The sequence below is a fragment of the Brienomyrus brachyistius genome, chromosome 5 (genome assembly GCF_023856365.1).
Source record: "Brienomyrus brachyistius isolate T26 chromosome 5, BBRACH_0.4, whole genome shotgun sequence".
Taxonomy (NCBI): Eukaryota; Metazoa; Chordata; class Actinopteri; order Osteoglossiformes; family Mormyridae; genus Brienomyrus; species Brienomyrus brachyistius.
In genome coordinates, this window is record NC_064537.1 from 4,003,021 (window position 1) to 4,015,701 (window position 12,681).

Here is a 12,681-nt window from a genome sequence, read left to right on the forward strand (position 1 = left end):
AAGCTTGAAGGTGACTCATCTAACCATGTGACTGTCCTCCATGGTTTGGGGCCACCTCAGGCTGCTTGCGGGGTGTGTGGATGCTGGTGCCCTTCTTTTGGGTTTCCATGGCAATGACCCCTCTGCTCCTGCCAGACTCGTCCCAGGAATCATGCCTCTCATTCACCCAGGGCAGCCAAGGAGTTGAATGTTTTCATATTAGATGTGCTACTGGTGGCTTAGCAGATGTTGGGTCCACGGCTGGATGGGAGCCCCTGAATCTGGACACATCATATGTGCTTTCCTTGTGTCTTGGCACTCACTGGGCTTTAGACCTGACTTTCCTCGACAGCCGTGTTGCGAGTTTCACATCTCCTCGTAACTTAAGAGCAAGTTTCAACGGGAATCGAGGTGTCATGACAACCGAAGGAGAACATGAATGCACAAGTGGGCGTGCGGGCAGATTCAAGCGATCCTTGAGGTGCTGAGTGTCCTGCATAGTTTTGGTAAACGTAACCTCGGTTCCGTAGCACTTCGTCAGCGGCTAACTGCGGTTGAAGTCTCGCTCTTTAAATGATAGGTATTGTTCAGCCTTGATGATCTGACCGTCCAGTCCCTACTGGCCAAATGAAATGAACCGTCCAGCAAACCAATGACTGAAATAAAATATTATGAAAGGTTAAAAATAATGATATACTTTGTCCACAGTGTTTTAGTTTAGTTTGGGAATAAACACTGGTGTTAATCCCCTGTGTTGGGATTTATCCTCACTTTAAAATTCATTTTTCTACTCAGCAGTACAAGTGCGTTAAACTTAAATGAGTGTCATTTTTTGGGATCTCAGTCACTGCTGAATTGAGGCGGTTGTTCTGTGATACAGAGCAAGGGGATTTTTTTTTTGCTTGGCTGGTTTCAGTTCGGTTACGATACCCTGTTCTGTTTTATATACACGCCATAATTATAGCATGTAGTGCTAGGCTCCTCGCGCCACATCTCACACGCTCCGCATTTCGGGTTCAGCTCACAGCTTCCTATATCCTCACAGGCGTCTGTAACCTCGGCTCGTGTGGTTCAGTCCCTTCCCCTAAACTGCGTCATACTGCTTCCAGCCCCGTCATTATGGTGTAGTTTCCCCCCCCCCCCCCCCCCCCCACTGTGGTTTTGGCACCTTGCCATAATCAGTGGGGGGATTCTTGTCGATGATGTTGGGAGATCTTCAGAGATCTTTGGCTGCTCGGTGTCTCTCCAGGAGAGGCTTGTCTCCTCCACTCCCCCATGCACATATGGACGACCTTTACAGTCGCACAACCCATCCTCAGAGATCACACTCTCACACTTGTCTGTTTTTCTTCTTTTTCCATTTTTGCTTTTTCGGCGAGGGGAGGCGTTCCGACTGTGTTTTGGCCAGTGGGATAATGGAGGCTTTGTGTCCTCTGTTGTGGTCCCATGTCACACTGTCACTGTTCCCGCGGGGTTTGGAGACCGACCCTGACGACATGCGTGCCAGCGGGCGAGGACCCCTTTTAGTGGCCGCCACGTCTCAGGTGTCATTTCATCGACCCCTTTGCGGTTACTGGTATCGACTGCAGCCTCAAAGATTTTGTGCCTTTAAGGACACTGGAAAATCATGTGGCATTACTTTGCTGGTGCTGGCAGCGGTGGATGTTTCGTTAAGAGTGCAGGGAAGCTGGTTGGCCATCTTTCCAGTTAGTGATGGCCAGCCAGTGAAGTCATTTTGGGATGGACAATTGCCTCTTTCTCCCTGTGTCTTGGCTTTTTTCCATGCTTTGTCTCTTAGAGGGTTGGTTGTGCTGTCCGAACCATTCCAATTAGCTGATTTTTTTTCCATTTTTTACTTACTTGTCAGGATGCCGGTTGACTGAGGTGGTTTGTTAGCGGCACTGGCTGTGTTTCTGTTTATCCCTTTCAGATAAGCGAGCGATGACAAATTCGTGGTCATTTTCATGTGTCTGAAGGGCATGATTACAAGGTCGAGTAGGAAACTCATACAGCCGGTAGTGCTGTCTGCTTGCGCAAGCTCTCAAGGATCCAGCTGGATAACACTTGAGACGAGTCACGGCAGGTGGGGGGAGGGGCTTGGCTTGGCAGAATTTGGCCCCATCCTCCTCTGTAAACACGCAATCTCTCTACAGCATGACTGGCAGCAGAGGCACGGACGGCACCCCCTGAAGCGCCTCCACGGAGCAGCGGCGACATGGCCCATGCTGTGAGCTTTGACGCCCTGGATCCCATGGCGGAGTGAGTCGGGATCTCCGCTGTTGGCACCTTCGTCCCACCCGAGACAGTCCACGCTTTCTGATGACTAGCTTGAGCAGCATTTTGGTGTGGTGTCTGCACTTTTAAATAAGTGTGAAAATTGAACACAATTAGCTGACACTTTTACCCAAACGGAGGTACAAATGAGGAAGGATTTGGGGTCAGAGAGCAGGGCTGATCAGCATCCAGAGCCCCTGGAGCAGTTGGGGATTAGACCCCAACGGTGATTTGATTACAGTTCAGTCTTTATTGTTGTCGTTGTGCGTGTCAGCACAGCGGGATTGAGTTGGCAACTCCCTTAGCAGTGCAAACAAAAAACACAAGACAGGACGAAGCACGCAGTATGCAAACAATATGTATATAATTTTCTCAGCCAACCACGAGGTTTGAACCCACAACCTTTTGCACAGAGACAGAGACCCCCAAACCTGCAGAACTGCGCACTGGCCCCCATGTCACAGAGCAGCCTTTCTCGGCTGGGTGTTTGTGGGAAATGCTCATTGTCATTACCCCTGGGTCCCCAGGAGCCCGGTGGATGAAAACCAGGTGCACTCCTCCTTCTACCAGCTGATCAATGAGCAGAGCCACCTAGAGGAGGGGCTGGCGGAGGAGGGGCTGGAGTTGGAGGGGCTGGAGTCGGAGGGGCTGGCGGAGGAGGGTCGGGGTGAGTCACGGGGGTGCTGTCCTCCACCCCCCCCATATTGACTCGCATTAGAGCTCGGTAGCAGCCGATGCTGGCATCTGCCAGTGAGCTGACCATGAAGGCGTCTCCCACAGATGCTGTGGGCTACCTACCAGGCCCGTTGGCACCACTGCTGGACCAGCCGTGGTCCGCCGCCACTCTCAGGGTGCTGTCGGCCATGCCGAGCCGAACCATCGGTGAGTGAACGGCAAGGGATCATGACGCGACTGACTAACGAAATCGTCTCTGGGAACGTCTTCCCGGGAAGCCGGGCCAGTTGTGGCAGACTGTACTATAAGATTCCCTGCCTCTTTGTGTTGTTTGGTTGTTGTGGCGCCCTCTGCAGGCCGGAGTCGGGGGGCCATCCTATCGCAGTACTACAACCGCACCCTTCAGCTACGCAGGCGGCGCTCCACCCGGCCCACCCTGCATGACTTCTCCCGCACGGTGCGGCCCAGCATCCGCGGCTACCGCATAGAGACCGACTCCGGAGACGGTGAGTCCCACTCAGCCCGCGCTGTGCATTCGTGCGGCCGGCCGCTAGGCTTGCGCGTCATCGACTGCGACCGGATCAGGTGCATCTGGCCTGCGGTTAAAATCTGCTCGGAGTCTCCGGTGCCAAAGGGCTTTTCTGTTCACGGCGAGGGGGTTTGTGTCATGGTGCTTAGTGCCCGTCATCATCAGCGGTCTGATGCTGCTTTTTATGCTTTTATTGGTACTTCATCTCCAGTCTCAAAATGGAGAGTCGTATGAAAAAATGTGAAGGGGGACTGTATTCCTGTCCTCTGTTAATGGCTGACGAGGTAGAGTGTGGGGCCGATACTGGATAATCACACTGCGCTTCAGACGGGCCCTTTCTGCTGGGGATTCGATTTCCGTCCATCAGTCACAGCTGCAGGGTGCTGCTCTGACTTTGGTCTTGCAGAGAACAGGAGGGACCAGCTGGTGAACAACCTGCAGATCCTGCCGGCCAGCGATCGCATGCGCATGCTGCGGGCCATGCCGATCAGCCTCGCCGAGAAGAGCGAGCTGAGGTAGGCCCTGCCTGGACCCGTCTGGCCCTGCCCACTGTCCCTGCGTACCCTGATGCTGTGGATGCTTAGGGCCAGAGAACCAGTGGTATCTGTGTCTTGACATGTTTTTTGAGGGGGATTTTCCAGGAAGTCCCTTTCAGACTTGATGCGCTAAATGATCTTGATGTAAATAGAAAATAATAAACACAGACATAGTTTTTTTTCCCTTCAAATATCAACAGCATGATAGGCAGCTGATGCTCCTGAAATGTCAAGAAATTCATGGTTGTGCAGTTTCTTAGATCAGCAGAGGGCATAGTGATTAAGAACTGGAGCTGAAAATGTGCTGGCTGTGATGCCAGGATGGGGGCATGGATTGCAGCCTTTTCAGCCTTTGATGTTTGAGAAGGCGACCTCGCTCAGCTCTGGGTAATGCCGGGTTTGTGTCGTGCGGTTCTCCGCAGGAGGCAAGCGTTATGTTACAAGGAGGGACAGACATCCCTCAGCGGACAGATTCCCTGCTGCAGCAACCTCAAGTACTACGTCATCATCGTGAGTTTCCCAGCACGCTTCTCTCTCCCCCTTCCCACTGCCCCTCACTCTCACTGGCTGCTGTCCGTCTGGGTGGCCCCACTGGGTTAGCCACTAAACGCTAATAGCTACAGGATCTTTATGGGTGCCTCTGATGGGATCTGTGGTTGTTTAGCTTCTGCATGCTTTGGGCAGCAATGTCTAAATATGGCTTAATATGTGAAGTCTGAACCTTAGACCCATTTAATGCTTTTGTGACTGCCAGCATGTGACCAACTTTCTGTCTACAAACATATAAATAGGGCACAGTGACCATCGCTGTGAATGTGACAATGACAAGGTGACTTTCTCTGTCATTGTGACCGACAGTGTTGCCACCTCATCCCCTTCTAGGTGACTTTTTGTCCTTGGTCAATTCACACTGTCACAGTCCCCCTTTCTCCCACCCGGTCCAGTGATACAGTGCTCCTGTTACTGTCCCTCTCCTTCCCGGTCCAGCGGTGCAGTGCTCGTGTGACCGTCCCTCTCCTTCCAGGTCCAGCGGTGCAGTGCTCGTGTGACCGTCCCTCTCCCTCCCGGTCCAGCGGTGCAGTGCTCCTGTGACCGTCCCTCTCCCTCCCGATCCAGCCGTGCAGTGCTCGTGTGACCGTCCCTCTCCTTCCCGGTCCAGCCGTGCAGTGCTCGTGTGACCGTCCCTCTCCCTCCCGGTCTAGCGGTGCAGTGCTCGTGTGACCGTCCCTCTCCCTCCCGGTCTAGCGGTGCAGTGCTCGTGTGACCGTCCCTCTCCCTCCCGGTCTAGCGGTGCAGTGCTCGTGTGACCGTCCCTCTCCCTCCCGGTCTAGCGGTGCAGTGCTCGTGTGACCGTCCCTCTCCCTCCCGGTCTAGCGGTGCAGTGCTCGTGTGACCGTCCCTCTCCCTCCCGGTCCAGCGGTGCAGTGCTCGTGTGACCGTCCCTCTCCCTCCCGGTCCAGCCGTGCAGTGCTCGTGTGACCCTCCCTCTCCCTCCCGGTCCAGCCGTGCAGTGCTCCTGTGACCCTCCCTCTCCCTCCCGGTCCAGCCGTGCAGTGCTCCTGTGACCCTCCCTCTCCCTCCCAGGCCCTGCGGCAGGGCTGGTACAGCTGGCTCTCCGTGCTGCACTCCCTGCAGCCATGGAAGATGGCGCTGAAGCGTGTGAGCGGCCGCTTCGGCACGGGCGTGCTGTCCTACTTTGTCTTCCTCCGGACCCTGCTGCTCTTCAACGTCCTGCTCCTCTTCATCAATGGCTTCTTCCTAGTCATCCCACAGGCAGTTCACCCCCCACTCCTCACCAGCGCCCCCGTGAAATTCACAGGGCTGGAGCTCGTCACCGGAGCTGTAAGTGTATTGTTTACTTGCAGATTGTAGTCATAAGGACGGAGATACTCTGCTGTACACTTGGTACAGGACAGTTCAGTGCTTGCAGATATAATGCGAATCTCTAGTACACATGATTGTTTTGCACTGTCTTTCGGAAGACCTTCACTTACAGTATCTAGCAGATGTTTCTAGATTGGCCAATCCCTGTAGCTTCAAATGTTAAGGGCCAAGTGGTGCTAGGCATAGGATATGAACCAGCAACCTTCTGTCCTTGTAAACTTGTAAAGCTACACACCGAGATTTCATTGGCATGCCCCTAGGCTGAGATGTACCACAGTGTTAGTGTGTCAGGGCTGAAAATTTGTTTGGTGTGTCAGGTTAAGAATCACTGGCTAAGGTAGGGTTTCAATGAGCTTCTGTAAGACCGTAACAGCCTCCACCACCCCCCTCTGCTATTCTAGGGACGCTTTTCCAGCTCTGTGATGTATTACGGTTACTACACCAACTCTGCTCTGATGGGAAGCTGCCAGCAGAACAGCACAGGGGCCCTGAGTCCTCAGTGCGCCTCCGAAACCTTTGGCCTGGACTACAAAATGCCGCTGGCCTACTTCTTCACCGTCGGTATTGCCTTCTTCATCACCTGCATCATCCTCGTTTACAGTATGTCAAAATCGTTTGGGCAGAGTTTCCGTGTGGACAAACCACAGGGCAGCCTGGCCCTCAAGGTCTTCTGCTCCTGGGACTTCAGGGTCATCAAGAAGACGTCCATGAAGCTGCAGGCCGAGAATATCAGCACACAGCTCAAGGTGTCTATCCGTTCGTTCGCTTCCTCATTCGTTTGTTTGCTTGTTTTTGTTTGCCTATTTGTTTACTCATCCATCCATCCATTTTCCAAACCGCTTATCCTACTGGGTCGCGGGGGGTCCAGAGCCTATCCCGGAAGCAATGGGCACGAGACAGGGAACAACCCAGGATGGGGGGCCAGCCCATCGCAGGGCACACTCGCACACCTTTCACTCTCACATGCACTCCTACGAGCAATTTAGCAACTCCAATTAGCCTCAGCATGTTTTTGGACTGTGGGGGGGAAACCGGAGTACCCGGAGGAAACCCCACGACGACATGGGGAGAACATGCAAACTCCGCACACATGTGACCCAGGCGGAGACTCGAACCCGGGTCCCAGAGGTGTGAGGCAACAGTGCTAACCACTGCACCACCATGCCGCCCCCTCCTGTATGTCGTCTGTAGCAGAAATAACAGATGTGTGTTGTGTAAAAACAGGTCAGCGAGTGGAGGGGTGATGAGTATTTTGTAGGTGGGCTTTTTGAGAGTCGTCTTGTAGTTTTAATCTTTGTGCTGTTATGATTCCAGAATCCAGAGTTCAAGAAGGGATGAGAAGTTTAAAATAAGGTGGAACTTTATGGGTCTCTGAAGGGAGGAATATTTGTCCAGTAGCACAGAGAGGAAATATAAGGAAGGATGATAAATATAACAAAAGGAAAAAGTAGAAGTAAAAAGCAAATGCGTGACAGAGAATCAATACTGAAAGGAGCATTTAGTTGTATAGGTGCCTACGTTTCTAGTTAACATGTATTTTGAAAGGGCTTGAATCTGCTTCCCATCTCTGGCTTGTCTTGCACAAGTACAGGTACATTGGAATGATTCTTTTCACCGACCCCATCTTGCTTTCCATAGCTTGAGGGTCAGAGTGCAGCTGACGTGCAGCTGGGGGTTATGGGGCTGGCTCAAGTGCCCATGGACATGTGACTGTTCTGCCGAAGCTGGGGCTCGAACTAGCGATCTTCTGGTCACATGCACAGAGGCTTAGCCCACTGGGCTTTGGTACCCTGCCGCTGGTCCGATACCCCGTGTCCGTCCCGTTCCTGCCCGTCGAGTAAGGGGCATGGTGTTACATCGTAAGTGTTGCTAAAACTGTCCACATCCTCTTTCCTGCCGCCCGTGCCTCACCCATACTTCCTGGCTGATGGTCCCTCCTGCAGGAGCTGCTGTCGGAGCTGAGCTGTCGGCAGGAGCGCCGGGGCCTGGCACAGAGCTTGGCGCGGCACCTCGTGCACCTTCTCGCCTGGCTCATGTGCATCGGCAGCACCGTGGCCTGCAGCCTTGCTGTCTACTACTTCTCAGAGTACCTGCACAAGGTGGGGCTGCCTGTCTTGGCCAAAAGTGTCCATTTCCTAAGCGCTGTTAGCCTCCCTTACTTTTAGCTCCCTCAAGGGTCCAACATCCGGCCTTAGCTGACATCCTGTAGGTCGCATGTCCAGTTCCTGAATCGTTAAGCGTGCTGTCAGTCATTGACTTGGTTGCCTGTCCCCCCCCGCCCCACCCCCTGGTTCCTGCAGAAGTGGGTGGCAGAACATGGCCCGCTAGAGGAGGCCAGCCCGCTGGAGGAGGCCAGCTTGCTGGCGCTGCCTGTGGTCGTGTCCAGCTTCAACCTTCTGCTGCCCGGATTCTTCAACACCGTGGCCTGGATGGAGCAGTATGACTCGCCCAGCGTGCTCACCTACGTCTCCATCTTCAGGTATGTCCTGCCCCCCGCGCTCCCCCCACGGCCCTCACCACCATCTCTCTCTCACTTTAGCACTGCCTGCTAATTCGCCGCCTTGCGTTCAGCGTGTTACAACTGATGCTTTGAAGAAAATAAAATGCTTTTTTTTTTTTTTATAAGTAGGCTATTGTATAATTGTATAATTTATGAGATAAATTTAAGTACATTTGTATCAATTTACCTTTATCCAAAAGACATGCTTTAGTCACTGTTCCTAGAGCTGGATGTTTTACCCAAATACTTTTGCTCAGAGACGTCAGCAAGCTCTGAGAAGTCTAGGGGTTGCGGCGTGAGTTACCAGTCTCCCGCTATACAGGAAGTGATGTCGTCATCCAGCGTAACTCGGCTGTCATGGTAACCACAAGTCCCGTCCCCCTTTCCCAACAGGAACCTCTTGCTGAAAGTGTGCCTCCTAGTGGTGCTGTGCTACCATTGGCTGGGCCGGATCGCCGCTGGTCCAAAAGAGTTAAAACTGAAGGTATGCCGCTAGACCACATAAGCCTGTTTTGGGCTGGTGTGGCATGCCCACTTTCAGCTCTGTATCCCCCCCCCCCACAGTGCTGGGAGAGTTTTGTGGGCCAGGAGATGTATCGCTTCCTCATCATGGACTTCATCTTCACCATGCTGGACACCTTCTTTGGAGAATTCCTCTGGAAGTGAGTATGGTGTGGCTCCTCCCCCCTGCCTCCGGACCGCCCTCTGCTTCTTGAGACCACGCCTCCATCTCCCCCATGTCTCCTGGACTCTTGTAGGATTTTCTCCCAGAAGGCCCTGAAGAGGAAGAGGAAGCCCGTGTTTGACATCGCTCGGAATGTCCTGGAGCTTATCTATGGACAGACACTCGCCTGGTAAAGACCGCCACTCCACTAAGACCCACCTTCCCTGGGAAGGGGAAGTGACATCATTGGGAGGTCTTTTCCGCCAGTGACCGACTCTGCTTTAACCCTCACCGCTGAGTGCTGATAGTAAACAGGAAACGTCCCTTTCGCAGACAGGAAGGGTAGATTACTGCCCGTTCGGCTGCGGTTTCTCACGCTATCTCGGTGCTGAGAGCTTTGCGTATGGTGTACTGGGCTGCTCTGCTGCTGGTTTGGTGATTGTGTTTGGGGCCCTCTCCCCCCCCCCCCCTGCAGGCTGGGAGTGTTGTATGCCCCCCTGCTGCCTGCTGTTCAACTCATCAAACTTCTGCTGCTGTTCTACATGAAGAAGGTAAGGCGAGTGTGTGTCTGTATGGTGTGTCTGTATGGTGTGTCCTCCGTAACAATGTGTGACGCCCCTACACCCCTCCTCCCACACACTCTCCATTAGTGTCAGTGATGTTCCGCATGCCTCCCCGTACCTGTGGGCTCTGAACCCACACCACCCCGGCCCCCAGCAGATTTACACTCACGTCATTCGCTTTGGCTGTCGGAGGGGAGGGGAGGGAGGTGTATCATTGTCTCGCCCCCCTCACCACCCCTTTCTGTATCGGCCCTGTCTCACCCCCCCCCCCCCCCCCCCCCTCCCTCCCAAAGACCAGCCTGATGATGAACTGCCAGGCCCCCCGTAAGCCCTGGAGAGCCACCCAGATGACCACCTTCTTCATCAGCCTCCTATGCTTCCCGTCCTTCGTGGGGGCGGCCGTGTCCGTCACCTATACCATGTGGACGTGAGTGATGCCTAAGCACCGCCCACTGCGGTGACACCCCCCCCCCCCCCCAGACGTCCTCTGTGCCTGCCCTCTTCTCTAGTGGTGGTGGGGGTGGTTTCTAGTGAATATTCCTCTCTACCTATTTAAGATTATGTCCTCATTCAGATGCCTCTCCCCCCCCCATGGGGCTGATCATGGGCTCCTTACCCCCCAGGATTAAGCCCTCGGAGCAGTGCGGACCTTTCCAGAACCTGACCACCATGTTCCAGTCAGGAAAGCTGTGGGTACAGCAGTTGGAAAAGCAGAATCCCAGGCTGGCCTGGCTTGCCTGGGTGCACGCCTACCTGGTGGAGAACCCGCTCTTTCTCTTCGTGTCTGCCGGAATCTTCCTGTAAGTCTGGCCAGAGGACAGCGCAGCACTTCTGCGATCTGTCTGTGAACTCCTCAGGCTTGGCATTTGATATTCTGAACGTGATTCTGCCGTGATCGCAGTAGCGGCCTTGAGGGTTGCCACTGATCCTTCTGTTGAACGGAATGCTGCCATCTGCTGGGCGAACGACTGTAACACAACTGTGCCTGTTTCAGGGTTGTCATTTATTTCCACACCCAAGTGGTCGACGGTCAGCGGAAGATCATCGACCTCCTGCAGGAGCAGATCGAGAATGTGAGTGGGGCAGAACCGGCGCGTGAAGCCTGGGGTTGACGTTGTGTGGTTCTACCAAGCGACTCGTCCCTGAAAACGACCACCTAGGGTTTTCCATCAGGGCCGAGGAGGGGATGGGTGATGCACTGAAGGCTCTGCTTCATGTGTATGTTTCTGTGTGATTAAGTTGGACCTAAAGCAGCAGATACGTTTGGACCATGTGGGTGGGTGACTGTCTGGGCGGTCCGCGGGCTCGACCATCTCGATTCCGCTTACGAAGGTAGCTCTGTTTCTCTCCGCAGGAGGGGTTCGACAAGAAGTTCCTCATCACCAAGCTGCAGGCTATCCACGAGCAGAAACGTCCACGGCAGAGACCGAAGGCGGCAGGAAGTGAGGTCAGGAGATGTGAGGGTGCAGGGATGGGCTTGCATTGGGGGAACAGGAATCTGCCAAAATGTCAGGCCCATAGCATGCAAAGTCTAACCCCTGTGCTGAACCTCTGGCCAGTAGCGTGAGTAAGGTCGTCTGTATTCCTGTTTAAAACCTCCCTGCTCCGTCCCATTGTTGTGAATTGTAGTCAACAGCTTAAAATGTTTGAATTGCGTGTAGAAGTATCATTTAACAAGTGATTCCAAAATCATGTGAAGTTCTTCAGCATGAATGAGTTTCCTGACTGAAAGCCCCTCCTCCTCAAATGCTGGCTTTCAGCAGCAACCCAGCCTTCCTTGGTAAACGTCTCTCTCCTCCTTTGTCCTGACGTAGGGCTCTGATGTGGACGAGTGACGCTCTGCCCCACGTGCCGACCTCTGCCTGTTTGTGATCACAGTTGCTAAATGTGACCTTCTCCCCTCTTGTGAGGAGGACTCAGGACTGCCCCCAACAGGCCAGCAAAATCTCATCAGAGACCGAAATGTACTTTTTTTCAAAACTGACTTTTTGAGCAACTGCGTTTTCCAGGACTAAAATCAGTCCCCATGTTACCTCTCATTTCCCTTTTATTCTTTAGAATAGAAGTAGTGACCTGGTACAATTTCCACTAGAGGGGGACAGTGAGTGAGACATTTTATATACCTTAATGGATATTTTGTAAATGTGACTACTGAACATTGAGCTGTTTCAGTACCATTTATAGTTTTATGTTGTATGTTTTTTTTAGAATACTGTGAATTGTACATAAATGGTGTTTTTCCTTCTGTAAAAATAAATCAATGTGTTTATTTGATGAGAGGAAAATAAAAGGGTGAACTGTTGGTGAATGGGCTGGCTATGCAGGCTGCTGCTGTTAGAGGGCTGGTTACTGGCCTGCTGGCCTTTTTAAGGAAATGTCTGCTTTTCCATCCTTATTAATGCATACGGTGGGGGTGCTGTGTGGCACAGCAGGGGAGGCCTCTATGCTTGCGATAGGAAGGTCGCTGGTTCGAGTCCCAGCCTAGGCATAGACTCGCATGTCTGGGCACCTGAGCCGGGCCGCTAAGGTTCTGATCATTGTCTGATCCTGTGCTGGGACATATACCCCCCCCGGCTTATTCTCTCCTATCTGTGTATCAGAGGGGGGGTCTTAAAGTATGTGTTCTCTTTGCATGGTTAAAAAGGTGAATTACCCCAGAGTGTGTCTGTACAGGTTGCAGTGCCCCCAGAGTGTGTCTGTACAGGTTGCAGTGCCCCCAGAGTGGAATCGGGCGTAATCGGCGCCCTTACATTCCACGTTGGCGGCTTCAGGTTTTCTTTTTGAGGCAGGGTGGGTCTCACTGGGGTTTGGAACCTGGGACCACAGTCATTGCTGAACAGTATGTTGAACCTGGAGTTAATATTTTTTTAAATAATATTCATAAGAAATTTACAAACGAGAGGAGGCCATTCGGCCCATCAAGCTCGTTTGAGAGAACTTGACTAATAGCTCAGAGTTGTTAAAATCTTATCCAGCTCTGATTTAAAGGAACTCAGGGTTTTAGCTTACGCTACACTAGCAGGAAGACTATTCCATATTCTAACTACACGCTGTGTAAAGAAGTGCTTCCTCAAATT

General features: G+C 52.9%; 1 protein-coding gene across 3 annotated transcripts in view; it reads left to right on the top strand.

Moving 5' to 3' along the window:
* tmc6b (transmembrane channel-like 6b) overlaps positions 1 to 11,912 on the top strand; it is a 15,909-nt gene extending 3,997 nt beyond the window's left edge. For all 3 annotated transcript variants that reach the window (XM_049015525.1, XM_049015526.1, XM_049015524.1), the window contains exons 2-20: positions 2,133 to 2,238; positions 2,781 to 2,920; positions 3,034 to 3,135; positions 3,285 to 3,434; positions 3,864 to 3,972; positions 4,416 to 4,503; positions 5,578 to 5,835; positions 6,279 to 6,623; positions 7,821 to 7,976; positions 8,178 to 8,356; positions 8,771 to 8,861; positions 8,942 to 9,039; positions 9,136 to 9,231; positions 9,517 to 9,592; positions 9,898 to 10,031; positions 10,228 to 10,404; positions 10,599 to 10,677; positions 10,959 to 11,051; positions 11,419 to 11,912. In XM_049015525.1, coding sequence (XP_048871482.1) covers positions 2,195 to 2,238; positions 2,781 to 2,920; positions 3,034 to 3,135; positions 3,285 to 3,434; positions 3,864 to 3,972; positions 4,416 to 4,503; positions 5,578 to 5,835; positions 6,279 to 6,623; positions 7,821 to 7,976; positions 8,178 to 8,356; positions 8,771 to 8,861; positions 8,942 to 9,039; positions 9,136 to 9,231; positions 9,517 to 9,592; positions 9,898 to 10,031; positions 10,228 to 10,404; positions 10,599 to 10,677; positions 10,959 to 11,051; positions 11,419 to 11,439 — 2,436 coding nt within the window. In that variant the 5' untranslated portion in view covers positions 2,133 to 2,194 and the 3' untranslated portion in view covers positions 11,440 to 11,912. The remainder of the gene's footprint in view (positions 1 to 2,132; positions 2,239 to 2,780; positions 2,921 to 3,033; positions 3,136 to 3,284; positions 3,435 to 3,863; positions 3,973 to 4,415; positions 4,504 to 5,577; positions 5,836 to 6,278; positions 6,624 to 7,820; positions 7,977 to 8,177; positions 8,357 to 8,770; positions 8,862 to 8,941; positions 9,040 to 9,135; positions 9,232 to 9,516; positions 9,593 to 9,897; positions 10,032 to 10,227; positions 10,405 to 10,598; positions 10,678 to 10,958; positions 11,052 to 11,418) is intronic.
* The last annotated feature ends 769 nt before the right edge of the window (positions 11,913 to 12,681 follow it).